Source organism: Hippocampus zosterae, chromosome 18 (assembly GCF_025434085.1).
Source record: "Hippocampus zosterae strain Florida chromosome 18, ASM2543408v3, whole genome shotgun sequence".
In the NCBI taxonomy this organism is placed as follows: Eukaryota; Metazoa; Chordata; class Actinopteri; order Syngnathiformes; family Syngnathidae; genus Hippocampus; species Hippocampus zosterae.
In genome coordinates this window covers 10385267-10405291 of record NC_067468.1, presented here as the reverse complement: position 1 = coordinate 10405291, position 20025 = coordinate 10385267, and the positions used below count along the sequence as shown (strand labels likewise).

At 43.5% G+C, this 20025-nt stretch overlaps 3 protein-coding genes and 1 long non-coding RNA gene across 5 annotated transcripts in view; 2 read left to right on the top strand and 2 right to left on the bottom strand.

Moving 5' to 3' along the window:
- The first annotated feature begins 29 nt into the window (after nucleotides 1-29).
- LOC127591057 (Golgi phosphoprotein 3-like) lies at nucleotides 30-5469 on the top strand. Its single transcript, XM_052050857.1, has 5 exons — nucleotides 30-429; nucleotides 830-961; nucleotides 1652-1766; nucleotides 1851-2011; nucleotides 2529-5469. Exons 1-5 carry the CDS (start codon nucleotides 220-222, stop codon nucleotides 2790-2792), a joined length of 882 nt encoding a protein of 293 aa, XP_051906817.1. The 5' UTR covers nucleotides 30-219; the 3' UTR covers nucleotides 2793-5469.
- A 257-nt stretch (nucleotides 5470-5726) lies between these two features.
- LOC127591138 (uncharacterized) lies at nucleotides 5727-6993 on the bottom strand. The gene is made up of 2 exons (XR_007959808.1): nucleotides 6823-6993; nucleotides 5727-6284 (listed from the first exon to the last, which is right to left on the bottom strand). It is a non-coding gene; the product is annotated as an uncharacterized LOC127591138 (long non-coding RNA).
- Nucleotides 6994-9526: 2533 nt separating this feature from the next.
- On the bottom strand, nucleotides 9527-19807 carry dhx29 (DEAH (Asp-Glu-Ala-His) box polypeptide 29). Of its 2 annotated transcripts, XM_052050548.1 has the most exons (28): nucleotides 19478-19807; nucleotides 19043-19116; nucleotides 18845-18958; nucleotides 18397-18526; nucleotides 18189-18325; nucleotides 17976-18119; nucleotides 17623-17749; nucleotides 17368-17526; nucleotides 17111-17288; nucleotides 16905-17025; nucleotides 16317-16715; nucleotides 15955-16221; nucleotides 14967-15110; nucleotides 14735-14911; nucleotides 14077-14217; nucleotides 13831-13975; nucleotides 13109-13229; nucleotides 12940-13024; nucleotides 12767-12855; nucleotides 12447-12575; nucleotides 12212-12287; nucleotides 11900-12124; nucleotides 11683-11819; nucleotides 11519-11609; nucleotides 10662-10940; nucleotides 10462-10593; nucleotides 9783-9879; nucleotides 9527-9717 (listed from the first exon to the last, which is right to left on the bottom strand). In XM_052050548.1, the coding sequence occupies exons 1-28, from the start codon at nucleotides 19659-19661 to the stop codon at nucleotides 9662-9664; spliced, it is 4158 nt and encodes a 1385-aa protein (XP_051906508.1). In that variant the 5' UTR covers nucleotides 19662-19807; the 3' UTR covers nucleotides 9527-9661. The 2 variants fall into 2 exon arrangements, with proteins under 2 accessions (XP_051906508.1, XP_051906507.1); XM_052050547.1 differs by having other exon boundaries at nucleotides 17976-18325.
- Nucleotides 19798-20025, top strand: part of mtrex (Mtr4 exosome RNA helicase) — a 10189-nt gene continuing 9961 nt past the window's right edge. The window contains exon 1 of the mRNA XM_052050601.1: nucleotides 19798-19951. Coding sequence (XP_051906561.1) covers nucleotides 19854-19951 — 98 coding nt within the window. The 5' untranslated portion in view covers nucleotides 19798-19853. The remainder of the gene's footprint in view (nucleotides 19952-20025) is intronic.

The following is a 20025-nucleotide window of genomic DNA, read 5'->3' as shown; positions in this document are numbered from 1 at the left end:
CCGCCCTCTCCACCATGTTGCCTGGATCAGGAAGTGGCTTTGGTGAGTCGAAGAAGCTGGAATCTGAAGACTGAGCTCTAACGCAGCTACACCGGCCGTCTCTAGTCGACCCCCGCACGCATTCCGCCACTTGTCCCATTCGGCGTACATGCTGGGCGGCTTCCCGGTCGCTCGAGGCAGACACTTTTTCCCGGATTGGACCGTTTCACAGCGCCAGACATGGCTTCTCTGACGCAGAGAACCTCAGGCCTCGTCCAGCGGCGGACCGAGGCCACCCGTAGTGCCGCCGCCGACAAGGAGAGGGAACCCGACCCCGAGGAAGAGGACGCGCGTCGCGGCGAGGAGGACGAGGACGACAAGGGGGACTCAAAGGAGACCCGACTCACGCTCATGGAGGAAGTGCTACTCCTGGGCCTCAAGGACCGAGAGGTGAGCGTCTTCTTTTCCGTCGAATCCGTCAACTAGCTCGTCGGTTAGCTCAGGAGCTAACGGGACGTTAGCGAATGTCAACAAAGCTAACTTGAGCAGTTTCTTCGATGCTTTTTCGTCCCGACGACAACGAGTTCCAGAAACCGTGACCTCAGAAACTTCACACTGTCCACAATATGCGACTCATGTGTTTTCTGTCTGTCTTAACGCACTCATTGTTTCTTTACATTAATACTTTTCTTGACAACTTGCCACAGGTTACGCGACTTTCTCTCGCTTAAACAACACGTCAGCGAACGGACAAACAAGCACACCTTTTTTCCTTCTTTTTTTATGCCCCCCTCCCCACTTCCAACCCCTGGTCTTGCTTCCGCTCCTCCTCTAAATAAATCCCTCTCAGGGTTACACATCATTCTGGAACGACTGCATTTCGTCCGGCCTCCGAGGCTGCATGCTTGTCGAGCTGGCTCTCCGGGGGAGGCTCCAGCTGGAGGCCTGCGGCATGAGGAGGAAAAGTCTGCTCTCCAGAAAGGTGAGGGCTTCTTACCAACAGACAGTGTTGGCAACCCTTAAGACATAGCCGGTCTGTATTAACCCACATAGGGCAGTGCTTGTCAAAGAGGCGTCCAAGAGCTGTAGCTTGGGGGTCTGCAATACAACATCGTTCACCTTAAAGCATATTTAGCGAAATCCATTCCAAATAAGGCTGGGCAATTATAAGGGTTTATATCTTGCTAAATCAACTTCTTTGAGATTTTAGCCATGTAATCCATCACCCAATTCTCCACGCTGCAAGCGGAATGTCCGACAAGCGTATCCGGCGCAAATTAGGTTTTATGAGTGCCCTCAGTAGCGACAGACCATTCAGTAGCTGCTTGCCTGTGTTGTATGGCTGGACTATGATGGCAAAAGTAATTATCACAATTATTTGGATTGAGATTGCAATCCGGAGTAGTACAACAATTATTCATTGATTCGTTTTCTCATCTGTTAAAAAAAAAAAAAGTGTCTTCAGTCTTGGCTTCCCTCAGACCGCAGACACACTGCTGTGTTAGGCTTAAAAGTAGTCGCATCGGGTCACGTTTTATCGATGATCGCCCAACATGTCTGAGAGCTTCTGTGTGGCTGAGACATTACCACAAGTTGTTCCTGCTCAGCAAGGATGTGAGCAACTTGTTCAAATATGCCAGTCGCCAATTTTTTTTTTTGTTTGTTTGCTAAGGTGATCTGCAAGTCTGATGCGCCAACTGGAGATGTGCTTCTGGATGAGGCCTTGAAGCACATTAAAGAGACTCAGCCTCCCGAGACGGTGCAGAGCTGGATAGAGCTACTGAGCGGTGAGACGGAGGACTAAAACAAATGTCACAAAATGTGACATTTGTTGTTGTCGGCGCTAGGTTTTTATCTCGTTGTCTTATCAGGTGAGACGTGGAGTCCTTTTAAGCTGCACTACCAGCTGAGGAATGTCCGGGAACGACTGGCCAAAAACTTAGTTGAGAAAGGCGTCCTCACCACCGAGAAACAGAATTTCCTGCTTTTCGACATGACCACTCATCCGCTCACCAACAGCACCATCAAACAGGTACAGAAAAAAATGCAAGTTGAAATGTGTATCATGAAGCTTGAAAACTGTAATTTACAAAAGATAAAATCTAATTTTCCATAATTGTACGGTATTTTTGAGACTATAACTTAGTCCGGCGTATAGGTCGCAACAATAAAAAAAAAAAAAACATTTTCGTAGTGTCGGAGGTACTGTCAACATGATCAAGGAACAGAGATTTTGGGTGCCAGTGCCAGCTTTAATTTTGATATATCATTCCTGTCATGTGAAAAACACATTTTTGTCATTTAAAAATGTTTCATGTTAATGAGATGTCAAAACATGGATAATCCATTAACGTAAAAATAAAACGACAGGACAGCAACGATTTACATATCGCACGACCAGCCAAACCGAATAAAAAAGTGCGCCTCATAGTCCGAAAATTACAGTAATTGTATGTTTAATGATTAATGCGTCTCTTGAGAACTAATTGCGATAAGCGCCATCAACCTCGGAAAACCTTCAAAATAGACTTTTTCCTCCTTGTGGTCAGCGGCTGGTGAAGAAGGTCCAGGACTCGGTTCTGGAGAAGTGGGTGAATGACCCTCACCGCATGGACAAGCGCTTGCTTTCTCTGATCCTGCTGGCGCACTCTTCGGACGTGCTGGAGAATGCCTTTGCGCCCCTCCAGGACGAGCAGTACGACCTGGGCATGAAGAGGGTGCACACGCTCTTGGAATTGGAGCCCGAGAAAGAGAGCGCCAAGCCTAGCGCCAATGAACTCATGTGGGCCGTGGTGGCTGCCTTCACCAAATGAGGAGGAAAAAACAATATTTCCTCTTTTTTTTTTTTTTGTTCTTTTTTTAAAGTGACCGATGCAGTTGGACCTGGATTGATTTCTGAAGGACGTCAAATCCGTCAAAAAAGACTAAAGAGACAATCTAATTCAGGTCGGGGTAGCCATTTTGTGCGGTCCGCGTTGTTAGTATCCTAGTGCAATCTCCATCGGTGGTGGGCGTCACCTGGTTCAAGGAAAGGGTTAGCTTGGGAACTGAATGAACCCTACAGTAAACACGGCGGGAGAAAATGGACGCTGTCGTCATGGTGACTTATGAAGGAAGCGTCATGTACCTGCCTTGATGGCGAACATTCAGCCAATCACGAGGCGGACGACTACGGAAATCCGTTTTAACATTTTGTCAACATCCTTGATAACAAGCTCAAAGTCCATGTACTAGTCCGCGCTTCGTCCTCACTAAAGGAAGATAAGTTGGCGCACCAGTATGACGAGTACGGCGTGGAGTCTTTGGTTAAAAGTAGTGCTTTGCTGAGATCTTGTGGAACCTGTAGGCAGTTGGAATCCTTTTGGAAGTCAAGAGGGGTGGGGGCGTCTGATGAATGGTGTTGAACTTGAAACACTAATGCCTTCCACCGCTGTATGACATTTCAATAAAATAGTAGGTCAACTAAGGCATACTTGTCGGACTGTTACTAGTGAAGGGAGAACTATATCAATATATCAAAGTGGGGAATTTGGCACTACGATTAGCAGGACCGGGACGTTCCCACTTGTTAGGCCTGATATTGTGACTACTGCAACCAATTAGTTTACTAATACAGTTTCATTGTGCTCTGGTTGTACTGGTTGCACAAGTAGTACTTGTGTGAAATACTCAACCAATAATTAGTAAGGCGACTCTGCTAGTGGGCGCTACTCGTTTTACTTGTGCCCTGAATTGTCTTATTATTGAGGGCAAAGAACGTACTAGTACATGGACCTTGTACCAGCAAATTAATGCTCTAATGGCTTGCCATAGAAGACCGACCTTTCCCATGATGCCGCTTCCTGATACAGTATACGTTTATAATTTTTTTTTAAAGTTTGATTTCCCTTCGCTCGCGGCATCTAAACAAGATATACACAATTGGGCGTCCACTTCTGCTTCTTCTCGTAGTTTTGCCATTTATCAAGTGTTTTTTGCACAGCTTCGTAGCTAGTCCAGAAAGTTGAGGGGTATGGCCCTTTGACGCTGTAGAAAAAATGAAATATTTTATATGCAGCTACTGATGACAAGTGAGTCATTCCACAAAGCGGAGAGCGTCAGGCAGACTTCTTGCGTTTTAAAACAAAATGATGACCATTCATGATTATTTACCTTCATTTTGACACGTTCGTCTAAGCAGATGCGAATTGGCATCCCTCGCTGTGACGTTTTAGTTCAGTCGAGTTCAGGCGTCATTTTCGCACGTGCTATAACTGCTTCAAGGCGACGAAACGGAACCTCCAAAGTCCGCACTAACAAATTCTTCTCTCGATCCCTTACGTTCAAAATTATATCCAATGGCAGTAAGCACAAAAAAAACAAACATAAAAAACAGTAAACCTGTTTTTCAGCAAGCAGCGGTTACAAAAGTATGCAAACAGGTGAAGGACTGAATCGAGAGAAGGCGCGGGAACACATTCAATGTTTGAATCAAACTGATATAAATGTTTACTATAATAGTCTCTTGAGATTCAGCTGTGTTGGTAAAAGTGCACAAGGCGGTTAGCATGAACAACTTCAAGCTGTTACTAGCTAGCCTATCTATGTCTTTACTCTGTCTCCATCAAGCAGTCAGACTTAAAACGTGTGGCACTAGTTACAACAGGAGATCTTAAAAAAAAAAAAAGCTGCCCCAGTTCAGAGTGAAAACATAAAGTACAAATTTATGGAAGTAAAAACAAAAATTACACATGGCTACTTGTTATCACAAGACAAAATTACCGGGACACAATCCCAAAATTTTGGGATTGCTGAGGTGGGGGGGGGGGGGGGGGGGCTTGGAACGCTAACATGCTCACTGTCACACATGACGAAACAACCGCTAATGTATTCGAAAATTGATCAAAACAAAGTGCATTTGGGGGTTAGCGCGAGATGCTAGCGTAGCGAGTCTACCTATTGACATACTGCTCCCCCTGACACACGAAGTGCATATCTTGGCTAATGTGAGAAGCTAATATATTATGTCTTGGCTTACTTTCTTACATTTTTGGGATTTTGGAGGTTCCACTGTACTTTTATTTTAATTTTTGGCTGTTTTTTGGGGGGTGGGGGTTGACAATCACGCGCTATCTCTACAAACAGGCCCAACAAAGTTAAAAGATCAACAAAAGGGACCTCCATTTTTTTATTTTTGGTTTCTGTTATGGTGCAGGGCTGACAAAAAAGAGGATTTCCAGCTGTTTGGTGGTATTTATGTTCTTCCATTCCCGCACAGCAACACCCAAAGGCGAAAGAAGGGAGGAATGGATGTTTGCATGCAACAGGCAGATGTAGCTCCAGAAGAAGATGGCGTCCTCTGTGTAATAATTCTATTGATTAGTAGTCATTTTATGTGTACAAGCTAACGGAATTGTACAAAAAAGGGATCTCTCCTATCCCCTCTATCTGTATGCTTTTGTATTACCACATGAAAATAAAGTAAAAGATTCTTTTAAGTGCCTGAATTTAGGTCACGCCGCACTGTTGCTTTTTTGATGAAATTTTCAGTGTTCCTTTGCCATTTTGCGGTTCATTTCTTGAAGCTTCAGTCTATTGCGGGTTTTCATTTTTTACCATAACTTAGTTTTTCATGCTATTTTTGCATCAACTACTTGGCCAAAATAGTTGGCATTTGTTATACACTCGGAGCAGTAAAATACCCACTTGTAGTTTTTGCCTCACTGTCACTGGCAACATTGTTGTCCGCCTTGTATGCCAACGTTGCCCTACCAAAATTTTGGGGAGGTGGGATTTAGTTTACATAATTTGTGGACCACTGCATTAGAGTATACAGATGTCCCAAATATATTGTGGCATGTCAATAATAATGCATAGAACACCAGATGACAAACAAGTTTTATTTGCAAATTGTGAAAGAAACAAGTATACGATGATCATTTGTGTGTTATTTTTTTAAACCGTTCCTCTGAGGTGGTCCGGATGAAAATCCTTTCGCCAGGTCATAATTGTCCTCAGATCACCCATTCCTGCTTTGGCTAATCTTCATATTTTACCGCGAAGCCTCAAATCAGGGGTCTCTCATGCTCGACCACCAAGGTAGCTCATCCAACCAGCTCTCAGTCAGGCTGATGCCCATTTCCTCTGTACATCCTCTGTGGACCCCCTGTCACATCATCAGGTACCGCTGGATTGAGTCTTGTGTTCCTTAGTCACGGCCCTCAAGAGGAAGCACATCCAGTAGAGCTGGTCACCCAGCTGGCGTAGCTCCAGGCCGACCTTGATGGCCGGTGAAGGAGGGAGATTAGGAGGGCTGCTGGTCAATGCTAGAAGACATTTGGAAATAATTTGAGTCAACACTAGTTCAATATAAGGGTGGGAAAACTCATAACATGCCAGGAGGAAGTGCTTTAACATTTGACCCACAAATGGTAATGCAAGTAAGTTCAAGGTTCAAAATTTAAGTCTACCGCTTTATTTCTAATAAAATTCAATTAAAAAAGATGAAATTAACATAGATTATATACATACATTTAAAATACAGATGTCATATACAGTATATCTCAATAGTATTCAATAAAAATCTTTATACTTTAAAATGTATAAATAGAAGCAAAAAGAAATATATATTTTCTTAAACGTACAGAAATTATACATGACAATAGATAAGCCCAAAAAGTGATGTACTATTAAGGTAAATATGCCAATATGTTAAAAATAACTATTAAAATTAGGCTATTTGGCGTGCTTTTATTTGGACCGTAAATTTGTTTTACTGGCGTCTTGTACGTAAACGAGACGCGAAATAAAACGTCTTCGGCATGCGGAAAAGGTGAAACATTCAAATAGTAAAATAACACCCACCTTGGCCTGACATCTTTATTCTCTATTCGGCCAAAACCAACGAGGACAATATAGTTGCACGTTTCCAAATCTTCGTTGTGACTTCACAAGTCAACAAATGGTGCAGTTCAGAGTCTAAACATCTATTCATAGCGGCCAAATTTATATACCAGTGATACGTCCCAACCCGGAAAACCAAATTCTCTCCTTGTGTCACCGTAGACAAACATTCCGCCTTTGAGGGGTTGCCGCGTTGTTGGGATACGTCAGTGTGTCCGCCATTTTGGATGTGTCGACTCTGCTCTGTAATGCAAGTGGGTTTCATCAAGTGTATATGAACACACAATAACTTAATTGTATGAGCGTTTACTTGACTACTAGTACTATGTACCAACGTATGTAGCCTTGTTACCAAGATGGTAAATATTGAAATATATAAACAAGGCAAGGCAACTTTATTTCATCATTGCGAGCGTCGCGGGTGTGCTGGAGCCTATCCCAGCTGTCCTCGGGCGGGGGGTGCACCCTGAATTGGTTGCCAGCCAATCGCAGGGCACACATAGACAAAACACCATTCGCGCTCACAATCACACCTGGGGACAATTAGTGTTCCATGAACCTGCCATGAATGTTTTTGAAATGTGGAAGGAAATCTGAGTACCCGGTGAAAACGCACGCAGGCACGGGGAGAACATGAAAACTGCACGCATGAAGGCCGGGGCCTGAATTGAACCCCGCACCTCTGCCCTGTGAGGCGGGCGTGCGAAGCAGGAGGGGGGCGTGCAAAGCAGTCGTCCACCGTGCCGCCGCAGTTTGCGCATTTCACACATAAGGTAACTCCGTGTCAATAACATACTGTAGACGCTAGTATATTTCCCTAATATATTAATATATGTACAGTATGTGTGAATGAGCGGCAATGTGTTCAATTCGTTTAATTGACTTCATTTAGTTGACAGGGCAGATCTAACACATTCAAGATGGCGATTGTACTTTATGCATTGCAGCAACTGTAAACTCGCCCGATGATTACGTACGTCTGTACCGAAAATACCCAGCTTTCGTAATGGCCGAATAACGTCAAAGGTGACCTGCCAAGTATTTTGTTTCCTGAAAGTCACGTGATTATTATGCGGTTGGGACTTTTATGTCGAGAAACAACAAATATCTTTATATTATCATGAGAAACAATAAAAACTACAGTAACATGATTATTATTTCTGTAATTATTATGAATAATGTATGTTTATTATGTATGGTGTCAGTATAATGGGAAAGATTATGCATACCTGTCAATTTATACGGTTTAGCCATAGTTCATACGGATTTTGTGGTGAATCTTGCGTATATGGCCGTATCGCACAAATCATACGGATTCTGAAAATTTCCGTTTTTTTCCCCCTAACAGGTAGTTCCGTTTGCTTTTGCCCAGAATGGTGCTTGCCGCTGCTCAACCCGTATTGTTTGGTGTTTTTTTGTTATTGTAACGTGTCCATGGGTGTCTTGAAAGGCGCTTATAAATAAAATGTATAATTGTTATTATTAGTATACTCGAATGCTTTCATTTCCGGTAACTTTCCAGTAAATCGCGTGGTTCCTGAGTATTGATTGCATATCATTGAAATTTCGTGGGTTTTTCTGCCGTTATTTTGACATATAAAATGCTTTGGTATGTTATAAGGATTTTTCGCTCTTTATGAGGATTTTTTTGTAGTTTATACAGGTTGGCGCTCCGAAAAGTTGACGGGTATGATTATGATTGAATTAAACTACCATGATTGCAGGACCAAGTACATTTGCATAATAAATATAATAGTCTCTGTTATAATGGTATGATATTGGACCATATTCATTTCTGCAGTTTTGTCACTTTGACAAAGAACAAATCTATATCTTTTTTTTGCCTAGTACGGTGCATTTGTTGAGTAGGCTGCAGTTCAGTTATATTTAAGTCCAAAATTAAAAAAAAATGCATTAAAACATTTGAAAGTGCTTGCTTACAAATATTTATTCAGGATCATTAAAAAAAACTTTAGGTGAATTATTACATAAGTCCAGTTTTAACCGCTGTTTTGAGGAATTTGCGCCATTGCCTGATGACAGGAAAACTGGATTGGGCTTCATGTGGTGTTTTAGAGGAAACAAGGACGTTGCGGTGAAATCTGTTTTCCTGCCAAGTCATGTTACCACAAGATCATGAGAAAATCACCAGTCCCCATTTTCATACCTTTATATATAGTCTGCCGTCTCGAAATTGATTACAAATGAAGGCATGGAATTCGGATCACTGTTTCCTTGTAAATTTCCCAAATGGAAATTGTGAATATGACTTTACGGTCAGATCTGCAAATTGTTTTGTTTGCCGAATCAGTTTGATTTTTGAGCAGCCTTATTTTGTTATACAACTCCAGAAATAGTTGATGAGTGTGTTGACAGTTCAGAATGTCCTGTTCTTGCTACTATCATTTGTTATATTACTATTCTTAATCTTTCACATCCGGAGCTAAACATTGTCATGTGATGTACAGGCTGTGAGTGAAACTCTTATCACGGAAGCACACGGAACTTGGAAAGATGCTGTATTCACATTTTTTGTGAAGGTTGCCCCAACATGTAAAATTACAATAAAAATACAATACCGGTACTCTTAAAAAAAAAAATCAAATGTGTATATCAATATTTTTTTTTCTCATAAAATTAAGACGGCCAAGGAAAGCAATGGAATAAAAAAAATCTTTATTGCGACAATTTTTGGCAATGACAGTTCCTCCTATGATTTATATTTTTTTATATGAGAATTATTACCATGATAGAAAATCATTAGTCATTCTCGCGTCAACCATTTTGTCATTTCCATACGTTACGCCATGTTCTCAGACTTGATCAGCTCCAAGATGATTTGGATGGCCCTCTCACCTTGACAAATGGGGAAAAATACCTTATTTATACTGTTATAATGATGACAGGGGTTTCGTTTTTACCTTCTAAATTCACGCGCGGGTTCTCCAGTTTCTTCTCCAGCAACGAGTCCAGCAACTTCCTCAAGTGTTTGAAAATCACACCGATGCGCACAGGAGCCTACAAAGTGAATGTACCGTATGAAATGATATTTAATAATGGTTAAAACAATAACACAGTTTATCTATGGCTGATTTATGAAGACATCGCAGTGATCCTCAACTGAACCTTTTACTACAGTTTTTTTCTTTTTCTGCTTCTGAATGTGGAGATGGGCTTTGGCTGCTGTTAAGTGCAGAGCCGGATCTAGTCTGTGAGATAGAAGGGTGCTGGCCACCCCAAAAAACGTCATCAATTATTTTCCTTCACAACTTTAAGCTGATGAAATTAACCAGACAATACAAACAATATAAAGTTGCTTTGACTGACTTTAGCCTGTCTCAAAAAGTTGATGAATTTTGAAGTGGCCCTTTCATCCTTCCATTTTTCTACGCGAGGCCCTCAAATAAACGTTTGGACACCCCCGGTCTAAAGGATCACTTGGGAATAGTTAGCTGACCCTAGCTGACTTTTTAAGTCCTGTTTTGTGTGGAAAATTTGAGACCAACTTGAATTGAAGCAAGTCGGCCAATCCCATCTCATGTTACAAAGTCTAGTTTGAGCGGAAAACAGTCAGCCGGAACGCCCATGATCGGTAGTGACCTGGAAGTGCATCCATCCATCCAACGATATGAGGCGTTCCCTGTGCTGAATGTCGATGTCCCCTCCGAAGAGCAGCATGGGGAACGGGGATATAAGAGTGGTGTCTCGTAGGTAGATCCTAGTGTACTTCACCTGATGACAAATGAAATACACGTATTACTAATAAAATTACGAATATCGTAATCGGCGAGGCGTCAGACCTTTTCTTGGTAGAGCAGCCAGCCGTGCGTCTGCAGGTTGCGATTGACGGACGATGGGTGCACCTGCGCTCGGCCCTGCGGCGTCTCTGCCGTGCACGCCACTAGCTCCGAGGCGTCCACGGAGGCGACGCAGAGAATGCGCGCCACGCTGTCGTACAGGCCCGCCGTCAGCGCTGCCCCCAACAACGACACGGGCGCTTTGGATACCACGGGAGTCTGGGTTGCGCGCGACGAGAAGCCCGCCTGGTCCATCATCTTCATCAGCTCCTGCTTCACATCCTGCATCGCAAAAACTTTATTAGGGATGCATATTTGACTCCACGCTTTCTTTTCTGCATTTCATTCTTTTGTTTATTTTTAGGATCCTATGTCTGTTACCGTAAAAATGATCAAGTTAAAAGAATGTCAGGAGGGCTCAATGTCCATGAGTAAAAACACATTTCTACCCAGAATTGTGTTTTCTGTAAAAATGCTTAGACCTAGTTTAGAAAATAAATTGATTATAAATGACTTTAGAATGTTTGTAGTCGTTTAAAGAAATATATATATATATACAAAATTGAAGTAAATGTACATGAGACTTTTTTAATTTTAAAAAATGTGAATTTCATTTTTTTAATTGAAAAATAAATTAGATTTGAATGCAATTTATTACAATAAAATGTACATTTTTTAATTGTAATAAGTTTAATGTATTTTATTCTATTTTATTATTTATGCTTTTTGCTCCAAAATATTTTAAGCAATTTAGTATGTGGATTTAAAAATGTTTTACTAATATTATGATTCCGATATTTAGTCATGCCAGAGAGTCAATCCCGTGTGTGTGTGTGTGTGTGTGTGTGTGTGTGTGTTACCTCTATAGTGGCAAGTGCAGCGCGGTTAAGGAAGTGTTTGCGACAAAAGGACATTTCTGCCTTGTGTCCTTCCTTTTGGGAAGTCTTCCAACTAAAATATGGAATAACGTAATCCATCACTTGTTCCCCAAATTCAGATCGTAAAATAGGGGGCCCGTCCATACCCGAGATATGCGTTGTAGATGGTCATGTGGTCAGAGTTGGCCAACGCGAGCGCAGCTTTGGCCAAGTTGGCTTCCTCCTTCCTGTTCATGGGTGTGGAGAAGGGAGATTTCTCTGTGATGGCTGCCGCAATGGTCGCCTGGAAACATCACACTGGCGCTGATTAACGCCGCCAATGTCGGGCAAGCGGTGAAAAGACGCAAAGATGGGAGGTCGTACGATGGGCTCCAGGCAGCCCAAGATGGCGCCGTAGATGAGCATTTTTCCGATCTTGACGTTGACCGGCAGGTTCGCCAGGTGTTGGCCCAGCGGGGTGAGTAGGTGGCAGCTGGGCTGACAGGCACCGATCTTCCGTAGCAGGTTGACGGCGTTCATCACAGACTGAGGCTGCGGGGCATCAAGGGCGCCGCTTAGGAACGCTTCCGGGGAGCCGTACTCGCATTTCTAAGCCAGATGAATAAAAATACATTTTTGTTATTTAGCAAGATGACACCAACAAATCGGCTTATTAATCAACTTATTTTGTTTTACCATAATATGAAGACAAAGCTCCTCTAGCGGCACGCGAAGTATCTCTGGAATGGAGTATTCCATAAATGCATCAAATCTGAGGAGAGAAACGGATTGTTTTAATTACAATTTTTTTCATACAATACATGCTGATTTATATAGCGCTTTCACAACAGCGGCAGCTGTAATAAAGCGCTTAACAAAACCGTTAACATTGTATGATGTCACAGGTTTCCCAGAGGCTGCCTCATCTTACCTGTACTTTGGGTAGAGTCGGAAGCAGAAGCCGTTGCGGACACGCCCTGCTCTGCCCTGCCTCTGCAGGGCGCTGGCTTTGGACACAAACGTCTCCACCAAGGAACTCATCTGGCTGCTTTCATGGTACCTGAACCACACATGGCACACCACATACATTGAATGAACACGGTTGTCTGAATATGTTCAGTGGGATTCTACATGCTCAGTTTACAGTGCTGCATGAAAGGTTGTACTTATTTATTTTCATGACTCAGCTCCTGGATTACAGCAACCGTGCCCATTCCCAAGTGACCTATCAAGAGCACACGTTTCCCTTACTTGTTCTCCTTGGTTTTTCCTGTGTCGATGACAAACACGACATCGGGAATGGTCACGCCCGTCTCTGCGATGTTGGTGGACAACACAATCTTAAAAGAAAAAAAAAAAAAAAAAGAAAAAGGCTGACTTTTGGTGCTCCAATTTTTCAAACTTTGATTACCGAAGTACAGTACCTTCCTGATACCAGCAGGGGGCACAGTGAAAGCCGCGGCCTGCTCCTTCGATGACAGCGTCGAGTGCAGAGCAACGATCCTGAACCTTTAAGTTCCGCGCAGGATTTTAAACGTTCAGTTAACTTTGGTTTGAATTGTTCTTTAACCTGCATTGGTGTACTGACGTTACCTGTTTTTATCTTTAAAGCGCTTGTCTGAGGACAGCAAGTCAAAGAGTTGCTGGATGTGAGCCAGGCCGGGCAGAAAGACCAGAACAGCACCATCCAGTGCTGTGAATTGTGGAGCTTTATCTAGGAGAGGATGATGAAGGGAAAAAAAAATTATGCATACATAATTTATCATGTGTGTGTCTCATAAAATTGTGTACGGTAAGGTGTTAGTTTTTTAAAATAGATTTTCTTGAATTTTTGTTTGATATTTAAAAAAAAAGCTACGCTATTTCGGTTAATGTTTCTGTAATTCAACAAAATAAAATAAATTGGGATATTATTTTGGGATGCTTCGTATCTTTTGTAATGACATTTCTGCGAATGATTTAAAATAAAACGGCAGTTTGTTTGCCTATTACTAAAAAGGGTGGGTTGAGGTGTTGTATTTGTTTTCTAATTTAGTATTTTTGGGGGGGCATTTAATTGGCATTGGCATTTAATATTTGCCCATTTTCTGAAAAAGGGTAGGAAAAGGTTATTCGGTGGGAAATGAAGGGGGGAAAAGTTATTATAAACAGGTTTAAAAAAAGGTGTGTGTGAGTGTGTGTGCGTGTGTGTGTTTCCCCATATGACCACAGAACTGAAGCACATTTCTAAGTCACATTTCCATCAAAGCTGCTCTTCAATACGGTCTGACTAAACACACATCTAATAGTTTGGCCATGACATGCTTGTGTGGTACCGAGATAGCTGATGAGCTCCACCAGCAGTTCCATGTTGATTTTGTTGGGGTTCATGTACTGCAGCACCTGGCGAGTCCTGCAGCTGAAGTGGTCCAGTTCGGGACCTAAATCCCAACCTGCTGACGAGTCCCTCACGATCATCTCCTGAGAATCAGCCCAAAGCGAGATGGGATACGTCAGATACCGCGACTTCGTCACTCGACAACCTGAGATAGTGTCACGGCTGACGACGGCTGGACCTTTACCTGGTGCTGTAACGTCTTTCCGCCTTTTTGCGTGACGGCGACGCTCACTTCCTCTTCCTCCTCCAGGACCTTCTGGCAGTATTCCGAGTCCTTCTCCAGGACGTAGCCCGTCTCCTCCACAATGTCCTCCAGATGGAACACCTGAAGAAAAGCAGGTTTTGCACTGACAGACAATAGGGGGGAAAAGAAGCTAACTGCTGTGAAATAAAACGAAAGCAAAATGGGCTGCTAACAAACCTAAAAATTCATGAAAATCTACGTGAAGTAAAAAAATAAAAACTAACTAATGAAAAAATCCAAAACGTAAAAACAACATTCATACAGAAGCTACCGATGGGCACAACTCGCACGCCGAGTCACTCCACACGCAAAGTGGTTAACAGCGCGCCAACTTTACACCCTCATTCGCCGACACCCATGTCACTCACCAATCCAAGACAAGATTTTCAAAAGTCGTACAGTCACATATATGATATTACGCGAGGATGGCAACCTCTGGTGGACAAAAATAATACCCACGACTCCCATTCAGGTTATTGTTTTTAAGATTGGAAAATATTTTAAAATCCAATAATTCAAATCGATGAGATACATTCACTTGCTCTGTTTCCATGGTAATGATTCATCGTCATTCGTCTCCATAACGGAGTCTGCTCACCTCCACCGGGAAGGTCCGTCCCGGGATGTTAAGTACGGGGCAGCGGTTGAAATAGTTTGAGAACTTGTGACAATCGGCGGTGGCGCTCATGAGGATCAACTGCAGGTCTGCCCGCCTGGAGGCCACGTCCTTGAGGATGGTGAGCAGGAAGTCGGATTGGACGCTGCGCTCGTGCACCTGCGGAAATTCCAGGGTGAGTCATTTGTAATGACAACAGAGATTTTGGCCGTACCTCGTCTATGATGACGTGCGTCAGGGCGCTGAGGTGTCGGTCGTGCTGGAGCTTTCGCAACAGAACTCCTGTGGTGCAGTACAACAAGCGAGTCCACTCGCCTGACTGGTTCTCCATCCTGATCTGGTAGCCGCAAAGTGACGACTGAAGACGACAACAAAAAAAAAAAACAAGGGTTGTAAGTGTACCTACTGGATGGCATGTCTGTGTCAGAGTTCTGAGATTTGGGGTCCAAATCTTGGCTCCTTGCACGTTCTCCCCAGCTTAGTGTGGTTAATGCCTCCCACATTCCAAAAACATGTAAAGTTCTAAATTGTCCACGGGTGTGAATGTGATTTATGACTGCTTGTACAAAGTATGTCTCTACGTGTCTTGTGGCTAGTAACAAGTTCAGGATGTACCTTGCTTCTCTTGCTAATCTTAGGTTAGTTCAAGCATACCTTTTGAGATTCATCTGAGTGTGAATGCTTGTTTGTTTATTAAGTCACATATTTTGGTAATTCTGGTTTACTTTTTTTTTATTAAGTTTTAATTTTTTCCTAAATATTTCTTGCTTTTTAACAATTTCTTGATATTCTAGTTGATTTAGATTTTTTTTGAAAGTTTATTTTAAAATCAAACATTTAAATTTTACTTGAAATGTTATCTAAATAAATGTTTCCATTTTCTTGACAGTTATTTTTGTTGAATATTTTGGTGATTTGGGGGGGGGGAAATTTTTGTGGAAATTCTTTTTATTTAGATCAATAGTTTGTAGATTTTTTTTCAAAATCTAATTATTCTTCGATATGTTCTCTTTGTTTTAATGAAAGCTTTTTGTTGTTTCAGATTTTCTTGAAACCTAAGAGCAAAATTTTGATTTGTATAGTGTTGCAATTTTAGTGGAAGTGTGATTCCGCTGAATTTTTGTGAAACTTGGACAGTTTTGTTTAATTTTCCTTAAAATATTTCGCGAAAAGAAGCCAGCAGGCTAGAAAGGAGAGTTTACCTTTGAACCCGGCCCGTCCTGGCAGCCGAGCTCCTGGCTGACCCTGCAGGCCAGACTCATGGCGGAGATCCGTCGTGGCTGCGTGACGACGATGTTACAGGCTCCAGCCGCCTCCCCTCCGAGCAGCAGCTCTTCGAGGAGGAACTGTGGAATCTGCGTGCTTTTGCCGCTGCCCGTCTCGCCGGCCACCACCACCACGCGGTGGCGCCGCAGGGTTTCCAGGATGTGTTGACGGTGCTGGAAGACGGGAAGCTGCTCTCGTTCAGCCTTGAAGGACAAAAAAAAAATTTTTATTCAAGATCCCCAAAATTTGACAGTAGGGGTGCGTAGAATTTTACTCCCACTCTAGATGCACGTCTCACCAGGAGTCTCTGAGCCAGGCGGGACGTCCTGAGCTTCATGAGGAGTTCTCTTGACGTTCGCAGCGCTTCTTCCTGTTCCTTCTGACCTCTCCTTCCCTCCATCTTCTCCTCTTCATCCCCTCTTGCTTTCTCCGTGATATCAAGGGAGGCCAGGTTCTCCCAGGAGTCCTCTGCTTCCTCCTCCTCCGCAGTGCCAAGCCGAGTCTGCCCATCGGATTGAGACTCGAGCCCGTGTTGGTGGTGGTGCTGCTGCTGCTTGAGGCGGGTCAGGAGTCGGGCGATGAACTGGTCTCGGGGCTTGTTGGCAGCGCTGCGCGTCTCTTCCTGCTGCTGCTGCTCACCATCCCGCCACTCCAGCCAGACGTCCCGGTAGGTTGGGGGGAGGAGCTGGTGCACCGACTACGGATATGATCGTATAAAATAAAAATGAACGCAAATAAAACAGACTTTCAAATAGTAACATGCCTATTTTCATGTTTTCATCAAGAACTTATTTCTTGTCTGCATGTCCCAACTTTAATTCAACTGCAGATGGGAAATCATGCAGTGGAGGTCAAGCGCCACCTGCTGGTAAAAGCCGTGCACTACCTGTCCTTTCACCAGGTTGTAAAGCGCCAGAGTGGCACCCAGATGCTGAGCCTGCATGCCGTCCTCGGTCAGGATGGTCGGACAAACTTCCAAAACGTCTTCCGTCCTTTGAACGCGCACCCTCGTGTCAATGAAAAAAAGGGTCAGAATTCCGTCAACACCAACCATGCATGAGACAAAAAAAATAAAAATAAAACCTCACTTACTTGCACCTCCAGTATTTGCCCGCAGCCACTTTGTGGAAGGCCGGTGCCGGGCTCCTGGGAAGGTTTTTGCGCACCCAGTCGATAAGGAACTGCTTCGGGGACTTGCCTGTCCAACTGCGTGCAGTGTAGTCAAAGTTACGAATGTCCTTTGGCTCATTCTTCTTCTTCGGTTGCGCGACTGAGGGCACGTGTTGAATAAGGTTAGCGGTGCATTCACGAAAAAAAAAATCTAAACCAAGATTCTTTTAAAGATGTACCTTTGTCTGCTGGGGCCTCTTTTTGCGCCGTCTCCAACAAGTTGAAACCGATTTCCTCTTTGTCCTCATTGACAGACGGCGTCGACTTCTCCTTTTGGGGTGCGTCTACCACTTTAATGGCAGGGTTGAATATGGGGTGCGACTCTAACGACTTCATCTCTAACATATTTGAGTGAAAATCCAGAAAGTTTGTTAACATTGTAACAGTCCCGAAATGAGAAATTGTAAATTATGATGAAAGAACTGATGAAGAACCTTGCTGAATGATGCGAATTCTGTCCTGCACCATCCGCTGAGCTGCCTTGTCTCCTTTGGTTTTGGCCGCCATTGCCATTTCTTTGGCGTCATAGAGCTGAGCGGTCAGGATCAAATACCTGTCGTTCTGCAAACCAAATACCAATACATTTAGTTCAAACTTTTAGAGATCCAAAAGACAATTTTCACGCTTTTTGATATTCAATAATTTGAGATAATTTATAGCTCAGTTCTCATTATTTTCCTTTGTCTTCTTTTCAGTGAAGCCTTTGTACCCAATTAAAACAAATCTAATAGCGCATAATTCCAATCACAACCATGATTGAAATAATAGTCTTGTTCATCAGGCTTACCGGATCAAACTTTTCGTCTAATTCGGGGTTGCGTTGCAACGTTTTCTCTCCTTCTCCCTCCTCACCATTGTCTTCATCGCTGCTCTGCTCGGCGTACCTTAAGATCCAATCTTTCATACGTGCGTCATCATCCTTCACGGACACCTGGAAAGCGCAATTACGGTTTAGATGATTGGCAGAATACGACGACTTCCTGTTTTTGTAACTGCACACCTTGCTGGCGTCTTTGGAAGGGGGCATTATGGGTAGCTCGGGGCTCTGGGTTCGGGGTCGGACAGGGGGCTGGAAACGGGGCCGATTCCTCTGACTCTCTTCCTGCATCTGCTGGCTGAAACCTTCAGGAAGCTCGTCTGCGAATTCAACATCTTACATGGAGCAGCTCGAAGGACGAGCTCGGAATTTAGAGTTTGTGAAAGGTCACCATCTCGAAGGTTGAGGCAGAGCCAGTCGAGGGCAGAGTGGAGATCACCTCCGTAGAGCATGCTAGTCTTCATGGCCTCCTCGATGTGCTCCCGCTTGAAGTCGAACTTCTGCAGGGCTGTGTACAGATCCTACATGCAGAAAAAAAAAGACGGAAACATTTTGACAGTGTCGTCGCACACAAACCTGACGGTGTCTGACATCCAGATTACGTCTGTGGTGGGGTGGAAACGCAATTTGCGTACACAGTACGTTTCCATCAATCGTCACCACTTTGTGAGATGGCAACTTCTTTTGCTTTCAAATTAAGAATGTTAGAATGCTGCTTGAATCGGCACCTGTGTAGTTACTGATGGCCCATGATTGACTCTGAAACCAACTCATTCAATTATTTGTTGTTGTTTTTTTTCTCTGGAGAACACAAGAGTTGTGATTGTGTTCAACCTGACCAAAAGTTTCTTGCTGGTGATTCTTCCCGACACAGGCCCCTTGTCGCCATTCTCCTGCCGGAAGTCATTGATCAGCTTTATGATCTTTTTCTCCAGGTCCGCTTGGATAGAAACCTGATACAGACAAATCCCCACACACAACGTTTATTAAGAGGTGCAACAGAACACATCAAATGCTTAACTAAAAATCACACTTACTTTCAGGATAGATTTGTCCGACCCACCGCCTGTATCCACCTGGGCATTGTTGGACAGAGTGTAGGTCTTTGGAACTGAAAATTTGGTTTTGAAAGCAAGTTACTTTTTCGTGTCACGTAATACTATACACAACACAAACATTTATTTAACATTATTTGTGTCATTGTAGATTGCAGTAGAATAAAGACACGCCAAATTATACTTGGGACGATTTCTAATTTTGTGGCACTCCCCTGGAGCTAAACAACGTGGCCAAGATATAAACCGAAATTTCGACTACAGTTCTACTGGTGTTGCAGTCCTAATGTTGTCTGATGATTCTATGCCCATCATAAGGCTGCATTACGGAAGCACTGAAAACACGTTGGAACATAAAACTAGGGTTTATCATTGACGTTGGGTTTTTTAAAAATATCAACGTATGTTTAATGTCACCTTTCGACTTGTTGTCTTTGGCTGTTTTGCTCTGCTTGCTGCTCCCTGGTTGCTTTTTCGGCTCGTCCGCCGCACCATTCCCAACCGTGGGAGCACTAGCCCGGCCTGATACTGCTGCAGTTCCCACGGGGCCGGCAGCAACAGCGACCACCGGAGGGGTTGATCTCTTCTTCTTACCGCCCATTCAGCCACCCACTGTAAATAAATAATGATGGTAACCAGTTTGTGTGATTACAAAAAAGAAGCATATAATCCACGCTCGCAATTATGTCGTGCGTATAGTGGGTAACGTTCTGAGACCACACACGGCCAGTCGGCCACCGTAGATCGCGTTACGTGCTGCGTTGCATTGTGGGAAGGGTGCCTTGCTACAATCATGGCGGACCCGTTTGGAGATTTATTCAGCGTGTTTGACGACGAACAGAAGCCCACTACGAGCAAGAAGTCACCGGCCTCGGTCGCTCTAGAGACGGGGTAGAATACCAACTTTGTGCTGCCGAATTTTCTTTCATTTCCTTTCTTTAAAGACGAGAAGGAGCGGTGACTCT